Source organism: Balaenoptera acutorostrata, chromosome 17 (genome assembly GCF_949987535.1).
Source record: "Balaenoptera acutorostrata chromosome 17, mBalAcu1.1, whole genome shotgun sequence".
Lineage (NCBI taxonomy): Eukaryota > Metazoa > Chordata > Mammalia > Artiodactyla > Balaenopteridae > Balaenoptera > Balaenoptera acutorostrata.
In genome coordinates this window covers 14,926,819-14,941,780 of record NC_080080.1, presented here as the reverse complement: position 1 = coordinate 14,941,780, position 14,962 = coordinate 14,926,819, and the positions used below count along the sequence as shown (strand labels likewise).

The 14,962-nt window shown below is 40.8% G+C and overlaps 1 protein-coding gene across 1 annotated transcript in view; it reads right to left on the bottom strand.

The window, feature by feature from the left end:
* Window positions 1-748: 748 nt before the first annotated feature.
* Window positions 749-14,962, bottom strand: part of WASHC5 (WASH complex subunit 5) — a 55,925-nt gene continuing 41,711 nt past the window's right edge. Inside the window, exons 22-29 of the mRNA XM_007188883.3 lie at window positions 14,700-14,802; window positions 14,531-14,610; window positions 12,044-12,147; window positions 11,131-11,260; window positions 9,571-9,667; window positions 5,041-5,194; window positions 4,140-4,227; window positions 749-1,158 (exon numbers count right to left, since the gene is read on the bottom strand). Of these exons, the coding sequence (XP_007188945.2) occupies window positions 1,102-1,158; window positions 4,140-4,227; window positions 5,041-5,194; window positions 9,571-9,667; window positions 11,131-11,260; window positions 12,044-12,147; window positions 14,531-14,610; window positions 14,700-14,802 (813 nt within the window). The 3' untranslated portion in view covers window positions 749-1,101. The remainder of the gene's footprint in view (window positions 1,159-4,139; window positions 4,228-5,040; window positions 5,195-9,570; window positions 9,668-11,130; window positions 11,261-12,043; window positions 12,148-14,530; window positions 14,611-14,699; window positions 14,803-14,962) is intronic.

The following is a 14,962-nucleotide window of genomic DNA, read 5'->3' as shown; positions in this document are numbered from 1 at the left end:
AAATAACTTATCATAAAATCAGAAAACTGAAGGGAACCAGAGAAATCATTAGCCCTGATTTTATAGATGATGCCAATAGGCTGCCTTGGGACAAAGTTTAACTAGTGGCAAAATCAGGACTCAAGCTTTGCCTCCTGACTACAAATTAATGCTGCTTTTCTTACTACTTGCTAACTGACTGTCAAGCACATTTCAGATACTGGGTGTTTTTTGTTTGTTTGTTTTCGCTTGTTCCTCTCCTCTCCAGAGGACACAGCTATACGGTCAGAGTTAAAACACCTTTCTTACTCTTATCCAAATTGCCACAAGAGGATGACAGCCCCTCTTTCAGGGTAATTTTCATTCAGAAGTGATTTAGGATTTTGGAGGAGTTAAAAGCTAATGGCTAAGCTGTTATTAAAAAAAAAGGGGGGGTGGGGACTTGGGGTGGGGCTCAGGGCTTGCTGAGGAAGGAGCAGCTGAAGTTGGGGAGTCCTACAGAAGGGCTGCAGGGAACCCCCAAGGTATCTGGATTGGAAGAGGACATTGAGCCTCAGACATTAACAAACTTCCATGGTATGTAGTCCACGGATTGCATGGTCTCTGCATCTGCTACTAGTGTGTCCGTCAGCATGTGCCTGCCAGCCTGTCGTGGACGTCACCATGGACACAACACTGGACCTACCAGGCTCCTCTCTTACCTTCCAGACAAGGTTTTTGCAGGGTGAATATGTGGTGTTTGAATCATAGGCCGAAGGATGACTTTGGGTACTGGCAGTACTATTTTACTGAAAATCTGGAGTTGCACAAATAGTGCTTTAGAACATAAAACTAAATGGATTTGTACACAACAATTACACTCAGCATTTATAAGAGGCAGTACAAAATGTGTTCTGCTTCTACATGATATAAGTTGCATATAATACCATGATTTAAACAATATTAATTATATTAATTAGTTCTGTGAAATACATCTTACTCAGAACGTCTGATGTTTCCCACAATAAAGGGAAAAAATGCAGTTCTTGGAGCAGTTGGGTTTCTTTTCATTTCCAAGTTCATTTTAGTGACGGGAAGATTTAAGGATAATCCTTTCACTGAAGATGCAGAAGTCAAAAAAAGTCACAGGACTGTTCTGAACTCATCAAAAATGAAATTAGGCACGTGTGCTTCAGCAACCTAAAAAAAATAAAGAGTTAACTGTTTCATAGTGTTATAAGAAGCAATTCAAATTTTTCCATATGAAAATTAAAGACATGAAGACATCCTTTGGAGCAAGGTGAATCACAGGGAAATACTGGACCACTAATTGAAACCGCCATCTTCTGCTTCTGGCGTCCTACTGCTGGTGTCTAATTTCTTGGCACTGCTGACTTCTAATTTCTTGGCACTGCTGACATCTGAAGGGATACTACACAGCTCCCTGTCCCCCCAACCCCGCCCCAGACGTGAGCTCCTTAGCTCTTAAAGGCACTTGGATCTGCAAGGATGCACATGCCTCTGGGAAGTACTAAGAAGTAGTCTCAGGTCACCTCATAATTAACTGATGGCCAACCTCAGTCACTTGCCAGAACGGGACATCTGGCAAGTGACTGAGGCCAGAGGAGGAAGAGGAGGAAGACCCTCAAAGGCAACCATTCCTTAACTGTGCTGGGGAAGCCCTCAGAGGGGTGGGACTGGGTAAATGGGGTGGAATGTAGAACTAGGTGATCTCCAAGTGCTGGAAATTGGTAGTCTTTAAGAGCAGTGCTTAATTTTTTTCTGACTATAAAGTTATCACCTGCTAATTAGAGGAAATTTAGCAAATGCAGAGAAGTATAAAAAAGGAATAATCTCTAATCTCAATTCCTTAAGAGAAAACTAAAACTGCTAATTATTTTGTATCAAATTCTTCCAGTTTACACACACACACACACTCAAAACTAGAATCACATAATCTTGTGTCCTTTACCTCTGCTAAATTTTATGTTCTGAACATCTTTACATGTACATCTTGGTGAACTTTTGCATATATACCCAGCAGGTAAATTTCTAGCAGTGGAATTGCTGGGATCAGTAAGATATTATAAAAGTTTTTTTAAATAGATAAAGTCAAATTGCCCTCTCCAGAGATAAGCAATTTACATTCCCATTGATAGTACTGAGAAGTCCCATTTCTTTGAAACTTTCCCAAGCACTGGGGGCCCAACATTTTACTTTTTACCCATATGATGGGTGGAAACAGTAATTTTACTGTTATTTTGATTCATGTCCCTTTAACATAAGGTTGAACATCTTCACAAATGTTTACCGGCCACTTGTATTCCTTTTTCCTGAAAACTGCCTGTTTCCTGAAAACTCCCATTTTTTTTTTTTTTTTCTGTTGGATTGGTTATCTTTTTCTTATTGATCTAGAAGAGCACACTATAAGTTAGAAAAAACAAAAAGTTCTTTTGTTAATAGTTTTCCCAATTAAAAAAAATTTTTTTTGAGACATCTGACAGAGAATTGTTTCATTACATTCAGCACTTATAAGAGATGAAATCTCTAAATCCTTTGTGGCTTCCTCCTTTGGTGTTACATATAGGATGTTCTAAGAGGTGATACATATTTGTCTAAAACTTCTGCTGATTTATTGGTTTCATTTTTCATGGTAACTATTTGTAATCAATTTTGATACAAGGGAGATGTGAAGAGACTAACTTGCTATTTTTTAACAACATAATGAACTAACTGTCCCAGCACCACTGACTAATATTTCCTATCTCCCCTAATTTGAGATGCCACTTTTCCTTATACACTGTTGTATGTGTTAGGGTTTGTTTCTAGGCTACACATTCTAGTCAACAGAAGATCTACTGAGTTTCATACCAGGACCACACTATTTTGATTTTTGTAGTTTTAGAAAAGTATTTTAATATACAGTATAATATGTTTTAGTATCATCTTTAAAAAAAATTCCACTTTAGCCTCAGTTCTATGAAATTTAAAAAAATTCTCACCCCCGTCCCCCAAGTTATAAACATTATAACTGGGATTTTGATTATAACTGCAATAAGATTATAAACTAGAAAGAACTAATACTTGAGTTTCCTCATTCAGAAACATGGACTTCAAAATTTTATAGTTTTTTCCTAAATATTCTTTCATATTTCTTACAGAGTTTATTATTCCTGGCTATGTTATTTCCTTGCTAATTCTGTCAATAGGATCTTTTTCACATTATACTTTTGAATTGGTTATTAGTGTATTTACTTAGTATATTATGTAATCAGCTTACTTTCTGAATTCTTATTGTTTTAATAGTTTTCCACAAGTTTCTATCGGGTATTCAAGGAAGACAAATTCATTCTCAATAAAACAAATCTGTCTTCTCTTCATTGTGCATTTTAAATCTTGCATTTCCTACTCTGTTGTCTGGAACCTGTACAACAAAAGCAGCAGTGAGAGTCAGCATCACCACGTAACTACTATAGTCTTGACCTTGATGAGAATGCCAGTAGCATTTAGAATTAAGTCTGACCTTGCTAGTTAATTTTAAAAGCATCATCTTCGGTTTTTGTTATAAAAAAGCAACTCTGATTCCTAACCTACTAATTTTTCAAAATCAGAATGGCTTTTCAGCATCTATTGAAGGTTTTTTTATATTTCAGGGTCAAGCTCTCCACTCTCAGCTAAAACTTACCAAAGTGGAATTACTACTGAGAAAAGAAAAGAGTATCTTAGGAGGTAGAAAGTAATCTGTCATTTTTGGAAACGGTGGTTGTACAGCACTTCAACTATGGTGTGAACTTAGCCAAACTTGCTGTGGGAACCAGGTTGTTGTGGAGATGAAAAAACAAACCACACAATCATTCTCTACCCTGACCCCTTAAGGAATTCTCCCCTGGAGAGCCCATCTTAGCTCCTCCTGAACAGGATGAGTTGCAGACCGGAGGAGGGTGTGGTAGCGGGTGAGAAGAGGAAGGAAGCTGTGTTCAACCCTGTCTTCTCACAGAGCACTGAACACGTGGAGGGGGGGGAACATCTTAGAGCCGAGCCGGGGGTAGAGCAGGGCGAGGGGCTCAGAGGTATCCACTGGGAATGAGCCCCTGGACTTCACTCCTCATGGGCCCAGGGCCATGCTTCATACCATCTTTCTACAAAAAGGGCATTAACATTGTTCTTTATCTACTGCTTACCCTCCTGGGTAGCTTTGTGTACCGAACATAATCCTCCAGAAACAGAAGGGCACCCACAACGTCTGCAGGCATTTCTGGTATCTTCTGGCTGCAACAGAGAACAGTCTGGATCGATTAACTGCTTTGTACACAGTGGACCCTCAGTCAAAATACTGAAAGACTAAAAAAACGACAGATGACTAAATGAAGCCAAAGAAGAGACAAATCTACAGCACTTCCTCCTGAGTCACAGCAAGCCAGATATTGCTGGCCTATCTTCAGAACACAGCCCGGAGGATGGAATCTAAACTTCTCTGAACGGCCTGCACGGGCCTTCACCACATGGTGCCTGCTGACCCTTTCGGGTAGCAGAGAAGGAGACTCAGGGCCCAGCATCTCATGCAAATAACTTGTTTCTATCCCAGAAAAGCCACCTGTGGGGTGGGGGAGGGGAGAACTAAAGGTTTACAAGCTTTATATCACGTAGGAACTTCCGTGCAATTTGTTCCATTACACACCAGGAACTCAGGTTATGTTGCCCACGAGGTGCCCCCTGACACTCCACTGAAGGGTGGAGCCGTCCCTGGGCAGCGGCCCAGCGGCAGGACACGGGCTCACTGAGGTCTGAGCACAGCGCCCAGGACGGCAGAGGGGCAGGCCTGTACTTCCTTCCCCACGGAGCTTGCTGACGGTGGTTATGACTCATTCACAGCGCGTGCTCCCGGGGCTCCTCGGCAGAGTGACTAAGGATGGGCACACCTTTAATTGCCCCAAACAAGATGTGCCCCGACCTGCTTTACAGAGCAAGGTGAGCAGTCAGTTCCTGCCTCTACTAGGGGGATAATAAGAGGAATTTGCCATGCGAGGTTCCCAGCCCACTCTGTAACATCAATTCCATTTGTTCCTGGTTGGCCTTCTGTACCTTGTACACTGCTCCACTGTGGAGCGGATAAACTGGCCGATCAACGCCAGGAACTGTTCTGTGTACCGGGAATGAAACTGCTTCAGCAGGGTGAGCAGTCCCAGCACGAGTGGAGGCCAATCCACGGGGTCGGCAGGTTTTCGGCAGACCATGCCTGCAAGGACCAACAAATTACAAGTTACCACCAAGTGAACTGCTTGCCTTTGGCAACATTCATTTAGTATGAATGTTCGTGAATGTCAAAATGTCTGGGGCCCACGTCATCACTGGCAGATGATTATGTGAGGGAATGATAATCCAGGATTACATTTTGAATTAGGCCCAGGATTTGGTGGAGGTTTCTAGTGGTCTGAAGGATTCAACACCCTAAAATGGGTACTAATTTTTATAATTACCATCACTGTTTCTTTTGGATTATATAATTAATGGATGCAACTGTAGAAAAATTTAAAGATATAGGTAAATGTAAATGAGGAAATAAAAATTACCTAGAATCGGCTTCTGTTAATGGCAGCATGGCATACTCAATACCTTGAACTACTCTCTTAAATGAAAACATTCAAAATGCTGGATAAAATTTTAAAAGTATCTTTAAATACGAGGTTAAATGTTACACAAGAAAAGAATGTGCAGAAATCAGGACAGTCGAAGAAGGAAATATGTCAAGTGAGTGAGTGAGTGCCAAAGCTGGCCTTTTCACTAAGGATTTCTGCCCAAATCTGGACACCTTGACCTTCTGCCTGAATGGTTGTATGGGGAACAGGAGACAGACCACAATGTTAAAAAAAAAAAAAAAAAAAAAAAGTTGGAAGACTTACATTGCTAGATTTCAAGACTTATTATAAAGTTACAGTAATCAAGACAGTATTGGCATAAGGATAGATAAATAGATCAATGGAACACACTAGAAAATCCAGAAATAGTCACACCCTTAAAGGATCAATTGAATTTCCATGAATATCCAAACAATTTAATGGAGAAGGAGAAATCTTTTCAAGAAATGATGCTAAAAATGGATATCCTTATGGGGGAAAAAAATGAACCTTGACCCCTACTTCACACTATACAAAAAAAGTAATTTGAAACAGACCACAGACCTCAACTGTAAAAGCTACAAGTACAAAGTTTCTAGAAAAAAACATAGGACAATATCTCTGTGCCTTTGGGGTAGGCAAAGATTTCTTAGAATACAGAAAGGACTAATCATAAAGAAAAAAACGGATAAATTGGACATAATCAGCATTAAAAATTTCTGCTCATTAAGGTCACCAGTAAGAAAATGAATAGGTAAGTCATTTTGTGAGAAAAAAATTCACAACATGTACATCAAAAAAGGACTTGTATCCATAATATATAAATAACTCCTACAACTCAGCGATAAAAAAGCAATCAGGGGGGCTTCCCTGGTGGCGCAGTGGTTGGGAATCTGCCTGCTGATGCAGGGGACACGGGTTCGAGCCCTGGTCTGGGAGGATCCCACATGCCGCAGAGCGGCTGGGCCCGTGAGCCACAATTACTGAGCCTGCGTGTCTGGAGCCTGTGCTCCGCAACAAGAGAGGCCACGATAGTGAGAGGCCCGCGCACCGTGATGAAGAGTGGCCCCCGCTTGCCACAACTAGAGAAAGCCCTAGCACAGAAACGAAGACCCAACATAGCAATCAATCAATCAATCAATTAATCAATAAAAAAAATAAATCTTAAAAAAAAAAAAAAAAAAAAAAAAAAAAGCAATCAGGGACTTCCTTAGTGGCACAGTGGTCAAAAATCTGCCTGCCAATGCAGGGGACGTGGGTTCGAGCCCTGGTCTTGGAAGATCCCACATGCTGTGGAGCAGCTGAGCTCGTGCACTACAACTACTGAGCCTGTGCTCTAGCGCCCGTGAGCCACAACTAGTGAGCCCGCATGCCACAACTACTGAAGTCTGCGTGCCTAGAGCCCGTGCTCTGCAACAATAGAAGCCATCGCAGTGAGAAGCCCGTGCACCACAACCAAGTGTAGCCCCTGCTCGCCACAACTAGAGAAAGCCCGCGCGCAGCAACAAAGACCCAACACAACCAAAAATAAAAATTAATTAATTAATTAATTTTTAAAAAAAGCAATCAACCCAATTTAAAAATAGGCAAAAGACTTGAACAGACACTTAACAAAGAAAAATATAAAGAAACAAACAAACAAAAAAGATATAAAGAACAGCCAAAAAGCACTTGAAAAAGTGCTCAACATCATTAATCATCAGGGAAAGGCAAGTTAAAACTATAATGAGATATCATACACACCCATTAGAATGGTTAAAATTAAAAAGACTGAGATGGCCAAATGCTGATGGGTTGTAAAATGGTACAACCACTTTGCGAAAAGGATTGGCAGTTGATTAGAAAGTTAAACTGGTCAGACAGACCCATAGATCCCATATTTGGGTTTTTGTGAAGACTGGAAAAACTTACTTAAGATGCCAAAACAAGTTATCTTGATTTACCTAACCCAGGTCTTGGCAATTCCAAATTACTCAGTGCCCACTGTAAAAGACTCTAGCCATACTCAGAACATGGAGAAACAGTCCTTTCCAGGTGGAGAACAAAAGTGATGTTTACAACAAAAACTTCCTCTGAATGAGCACCACAGAGATTCTTCCTTAAAAGACAGACCAAGGCAGGCGTGCGTTTCTTAGATCAGTCTTGAGAACAATGCTTACAAGGTTAAATAAATGTTTTTAGGGTCCACAAACATGCTGATGTTCCTTCCTCAGTCCTTTTCTTTAATTTGATCCCCGACTTAACACATCAGCCTAATTCATGAAAAGAACTGTAGCCAGGGGACTTCCCTGGTGGTAGAGTGGGTAAGACTCCACGCTCCCAATGCAGGGGGCCCAGGTTTGATCCCTGGTCAGGGAACTAGATCCCGCACGCAAGCCGCAACTAAGAAGTCAGCATGCCGCAACTAAGAAGTCAGCATGCCGCAACTAAGAAGTCAGCATGCCACAACTAGAGTCTGCATGGCGCAACTAAGAAGTTCCCACATGCCACAATGAAGATCCCACGTGCTGCAACTAAGACCCAGAACGGCCAAAATAAATAAATAAAATAAATAAATATTAAAAAAAAAAAAGAACTGTAGTCAGATACAGATACATTTCTAAGACACTTAACAGTTTTGTTTTGTTTTGTTTAAAGATCTGGGAATTCTGATCTTCCACTATCACTATCCCATTGGAATAGTGACATGTTTCCTTCCCATAAGCAGTTGTATAATCAAGGAGCCTGACCTTAACCATACATGCAATGAAAGAAATATTACCTAAGAACGAGACCACTGAACAAACCGTCTTAATGAAAACAAGGTATCTTCATGCACTGACAATTCACCATCATAAAGAAGCATATATTCCTATTTTGTAATAACACAGGGACAAGAGAGGGAGGTCATGAATCTCTGAATCTTGAGATGAACTTTTAAGTCTATCTTGGGATGGTTCTTTACATTGATTTTGACCAACATACAGAAAAGGATCCAGCATCAGATAAACACCTGCTCTGTGAGAGGTACTGTCATAGGTATTTTTGAAATCTGATTGGCCTGAGAGGTTAAGTAACTTGGCCAAAGTCACACAGGTGGTAAGTCATGAAGCCAGAATCCAAACACACATGTGTTCCCTCCCTCTTATGGCAAGGACTTATGGGAGCCACCATGCCCTGCATTCTGTGGCTGTAACAGGTATTGTTATTGGGGCTGTGTCTGGAATCAAGGAATCTTTCTGAATGAGGGAATAAAAACCTTATAGAGAATCCACATCTTTATCCTAAAAAAAACCTTTTGGAATAGGAAGGGAAATACTTGAAGGAAGAAATATATTTTGGAATTGCTGGTTTAAAAAAGTATATGGTTACATTCATGGAAAAGCTCTTACAATACTTTTAAAGTAAATTAAACTCTACAGCAGACTCTAAAACATTCTACTTAGATATAAAGTTTGGAGACAGAGGAAATACCCGGGAATCTTATAAAAATGTTCAAGATAAAGTCAATGACAAAAAAACATTGGTTATATTCTTGGACAGGACGAATATACTGATAGCCTTTGGTATCTATTGTTTGTATCAAGTATTTTCAAAAATAAAGTACTAGATATCCCTGGATTAGTCTCCTGTATGTAACTATATTTTTACTCTTCATACCAAAGTTCCAGATACACAGTAGGCACATGACACTTGTTGAAAGAATAGGACATTAACCAAAAAGAAGTTTCTTTCCCACCATAATCAGCTCCTTAAAGAAAAGAGAGAAGCAAAGGTCCCACACATTTTACAAGTTGGATAATCAGCCACTGTAAATTAAAGGTGGATTATACTTGGTTGATATTAAATCCACCGTCTGCATCATATTTCAGAGGCCCAAAGACATGGATTTTATAAACACGCAATTAACTATGAAAGACCTCATGTGTGACATAGCATTCTATACCAAGAGCTGTTTGGTTAGATGTTAATCTACCGTTATTGTTCCTTATTGCAAAGAATAAATGTCATACAGTACCTAGGTTTTTGTTGTACTGAAGTTTTGGCAACTGGGCGATCAAAAATAGAAAGTTGACAACCGGGAAGTAGGGTAAGCGCTTTGTTGTTATGTATATCTGGAAAGAGAAAGGGAAGAGATGGTTTCTTCACGTCACACAATACCACAGAACACATTTTCAAATGGAAAGCTGCCATTTTATTTCAGTTTGCTCTTCTGACTGCTGAAAACTAGGATGGTTCCATTAACTTGCTGCCTTCAGAGTCTTATTTAACACCACTGACCGTTCCCCCACCAAACACAGATACCCACTTGACAATTAGCCCTTTTGGGATGGGAACAATTTTGCTTAGAGATTGTAGCAGTTACCTCCCCCCTGAATCCTGTTCATGTCAGCAACAAAAGGAGGGGAAAAAAAGGCAATGAGCAAGAAAGTCAAGGCAAAGCTGGAAGGAGGGCAGAGGGAGGGGACGAGAAAGCGGGAGAAAGAAGGAAGGAAAGAGCCACACGGCAGCGCGTGGCAGCGCGTAAGCAGAGAGCACGCAGGTGTCCCTCTGGCCGGCGGCTCTCCCCCAGGCAAGGCCGCACGGCAGTGTCTGGACGCAGCATCATCCCCGTTCACGGGGCAGGAAGCACAGTCAGAACACTCCCAGCCGCCTCCCTCCTCCCAGTCGGACTGGTTCCCTGGGAGGTGGGGTGGCATCCTGGCCAGGAGCGCCGGCTCTGGTCAGACTGCCAGGCTCCATCGCTGGCTAGTGTGGAGCCCTGGGAAGCTATCAACCTCTGAGCCTCAGGACCCTCCCCCAACACGGGCACATTCAATGGGACCGCGTTGAGATCAAGTGACAGCACCCACGGTGGGGTTAACACAGTGCCTGGCACATAGTTACAAAACGTTAGCTGCTATTTAGGTTCATAATTTTTTACCCCAAACCCAGGGGACTGTATAGATTTCAGAATTTCATATTACAATAAAGATTTTAGAAAGGTAATATAGAGTCTAGGGTAACAACCTGTAATGAAAGTTATCAGTATTTCGGCATCAAAACATGAAAATTCACAGGAGTATAAACAGCCTCAAGTCAGTCTGGGACAGGTTTTGGCACCAAGTGAGATCTGGCACCAACTTGTGGAAAGAACTTTCAGTTCTCAGAGGTTTATGGAGATCAGCATTGCAGAAAACAACTTGTGGCCCCAGACCGTGATTGTGATTACTGTCAGCCACAGAGGGAAGTATCTTTGGGCAAGAAGGATCAATGCCACCATTTAGTTGCAATTCAAATACCAAACCGCAGAGAAACCTAACACCAATCTCCTATAGATATAGCACTTTTCACTTTTCAACGAGTTCTGACAAACACTTTATCACTTGATTCCCACAGCCCCGAGTCAGGCAGGGAAGGTGTGATCATCCTCATGTTACATGTGGGAAACGGGAACCCAGAAAGGGCGGGAACTCAGAGAAGGGAGGCTCCAGGATGGGAAGCAGGTCCTCCCAGTACCTGAGCACAGTGATCTGGGCCAGGTCGCCTTAGGTACACCCTCTCCCCCAACACACCATCATACATTTTAATCGCTAACCTTGTTCAGTGGGTTGTGGATGCCAGCTGCCTCCAGGTAGGCTGTGATTTCATATAAGAGTGTGTTATCTTCTTTGGGGTAAGGAAGTGAAGGGTCCTGATAGTGGGCTTCAATATCTGCTAGGAGAGCCCTAGATGAAAGGAAAAAAAAAACAAAAACCAAAACAACAGTGATAAACATTAGAGATAAAATGAATCTAGACAACAGTAATACAAGCTATGATCTTCCAGGGATTCAGTGTCTTCATCTGTAAAACAAGGGCTTGATCCTTCTAATTCTCAATTTCCATACCTGTGATTGGTTATAAATGGAAAATTTGACCTAGAATTACATTAGCTTTTGGAGTTCACCCAAATCAAATGCTTTCACCATTCAAAGTTTCATGAATTGACTGAACTTTTTTCACTACCTACTTTGTCAGAAGCACTGACTTTGTGACCAAGAAGCACAGGTTATTTATCTTTAAACAGGAGGCTCAAAATGAGAGCAAGCTGCTGCAGAGGCAAAGGGTGCGGCTGTGCACCAGGACGCGTTCTCACAGCCACACCTGGGCATCAGTGCGCTTCCACCCGCCCTCAGGAGAATTAGTGACTCAGTCCTGTGGAAAGCCAGGTGTGGATTTTGGTAATAACTGCCTTCCCAATCTGTGCAAGTACCTAGCATGGTGTCTGGTGTGTATTGAGTGATCAATATATGTTGGCTGAATAAATGAATCTATCAAAAAAAAAAAAAAAGTGAGAAAGAGACAGACCAAGACAGATTTGATTACCTACGGGAAGAAAGCCTATAAATTCAGAGAGCCTTCTCACTCAAGAAGAACTTAAAAGAGTAGGTATTGAACAAGAAACTGGAATGCTAATTGATGATGAACAATCCAGGCCCACAGCTGGCTGTTTCAAATGCCGGCACTTACTTATTGAGATTCTCCAAAGCAGCTGCCAGATGTTTGGAGTCAAACCGACACGAATAATTTAATTCATTGGCAATCTGCTGTCTCAGAATCTGCATCTGCCCAACCTGTGAACAAGCAAGAGAAAGAACAGGTAAAATACATAAGCATTTCAAAGTGATAGTGAGGAGACAAACAAAAAGATGACAATTTTTTATTGGAAGGATCACAACATTCTCAAGAAAAATTCAAGGATTTCCTGGACTGGCTTTATGGCTAAGGCCAGCATCATCCCTAACGGAGGAGAGGACTCTTCAAGAAATGTCTGGAGAGATTCCTGTACACCAACTTCAAAATAGCCCTGACATCTAACAGTTTACAAAGTGATCCATTAATGCTCAGCTGTCCATGGATTAAAGGTGTGTGTTTTGAAGCTCTATTTTTGATCTTTTGGAATAAATTCTCCATGTTCAGTAGCCACTAATGAGAAGCCCTACTTCCTTTATTTGTCCTAAACTGAAATTTCTCAAGTCCTAAGGATGTCCTTTCACTCTAATATTCGGTCAATATAAGCCTGTCTACATCACTCAGGATTACAGATCAAGAAATAGTCTAGGTAATAAAATAATCTACATACAATCTTCCAAGAAGGCCCTTCTAACAATGATAACCCCAAATCCAGAGGTTCTTAACCTTTTGTTGGCACCTTGGACCTCTTAAGGAATCTAGTGAAGACTATGGACATTGTCTCAGAATAATTCTTTTGAATGTACGAAATAAAACATACAGGATAACAATGGAAGCCAATTGTAACAAAACGTAATTCGCAAGCTATTAAAAGAATGGATTTGTGACCTGGAGTTATGCTAACATGGTGGATCAACCATTGTAATTTCCAAGTAGTGATGAGCATAAAGGATATTTGGAGGTATCCATGGCGACTGTCAGGTGTTAGGGAACTGTCTTTGGGTCAGTTTGAGGTAAGAGTTCAGCTGGCTCTGACAAGTTCAATTTGTTGGTATCATAAAGTCAACAGTATACCCTAACTTTTTATGCAGTAAATTCCTTTTCTTTTCTAGAAAAGCTATCCCTAAAAGATTAGAAAAGGGGAGAGGAGGAATAGGAAGGGAGGTTGTTTAGTAATGACGGCAACAATAAAGAAGATATGAACACATTTCCTCTGAGTTGTTGGGAGCAGAGAAAGGAAAAAAAAAAAGTGCTCTTCTCTAAGAGTGAAGAAAAGGTATCATTTAGATAAATGGAGCTTATAACAGTTAAAAGTGTCAAACGACCTCGAATGTACTACCTTCGACCACTATTCTTACGAGGCTATTCTACTTATGTCAAGAAAATAAAAGTCAACCCCAAAAAATGCTATTTGTAAGTAAGAAACCTTTTATTAATAGAAAACTATTATTATTTAAAAATCGGAATAGGGCAAGGCCAGGAAAACAGTGGGTTCTTCCAGGCCACTCAAAAGTGTCCCTCCAACTTTGTATCTGCCCATATAATTCCTTGCTTAATTCTAGATACTCTATGTCAAGGATTCCCTAGAAAATACCAATCTGGAAATGGAAACAGTAATAAAGGCAGTTTTATGTAACTTTTAACTTTTTAAAATAAGATCCTGGAGAGGTTAAGGAGCCTGGGAGGTGATAAGCTCATTCTACCTATTTGTTCGCCTATTAGAGAGCTTTGGGCTGTCACTCTTTCTCTGTGATTTCTCTAGAGCTGCACTGACCAAGACAGCAGCCACTGGCTGCCTGTGGTTGTTTAAATTTAAATGATTAAAATGAAATAAAATTTGAAATTCAGGCCCTCACTCCCCACAAGCCACGTTCTAAGCGCCCAACAGCTCCATGTGGATAGTGGCTGCTGTCACTGTTGAACAGCACAAGTATTTCCATGCTGTTCCAGATTATTATGCCCATTTAGTGACTGCAGGTTCCCTAATTCAAGACAAAAAGACAAATTGGTCCTTGGGGGTTTTATGTAAAGATCAGTGATTTAGACACAAGACTTGGCTACTACTGAATTACCAGCAATTATTGATACAACTAACAGTGGTCCATAATAGTCACTGGAAAACCTCCGAAGCCTCTTCTAAGCATCTCTGTAATCTCTCTTGGCTTCCTACAGAGGTGAGACTCAGGCCAGGCCAGACTAGGGTGGCAAACTGACAGCAGCTCATTAATGAACTTGTTACATAAGGATGGAGTATAGCTGAGGGAGGAAAACTTCTATTTCCTTCTGTGAAAGCACCTCTTGCCAAAAGTCACTTCAAAATGAAAGTTTTCTTCAGTGAAAGAAAAACAATAAATAGGCCAATGAAAAGCACAGTCAAGAACAGCCAAAGATCAAAAGAACTTAGAAATAATGACAAACTGAAGTGTTGTGTTTTTGTTTTGATGGCCAAAGAAAGAAGAGTGGCTTTCTTTGGGCAACCAAGTTACAAGAAAATAATTATTAAAAAACCATAGCCTTGCTTCTCCCCTCTCTCCCATGACATACCTTCATGATAGCTTCCAGATAAGCGGTCCATATCTTCTGTGTTTTGGCAATGGCGGAAAAATAAATTTTATTCGAATTTGCTGAAAGGTTAAAATATGATTTTTCTATTTAGTAACTTTGGAAAGGCTACAGAGTTCTCTCTACCTCAGCCTCGTTTTAGAACACTTACCTACAATGCTTTTTAGGGGGCTGAGGGCATTCATGAGGGTTTTTAAAGTATCCTGCACAGTTCTGTCACGCAAGATAATTTTCTGAAACATGCTGAGGAAATTCTAAAACAAGAAGGCATGATCGAAGAGCAAAACATAATGAATAAATACTCCAGTTAACTAAAATGCTATGTAGAACACAAACTAGCCTCATTCACACAATGCTACAAATAGGATGACGGGGAAGCAGCAACTTCCGGTTCCCATCAGAAACACCCCGTTA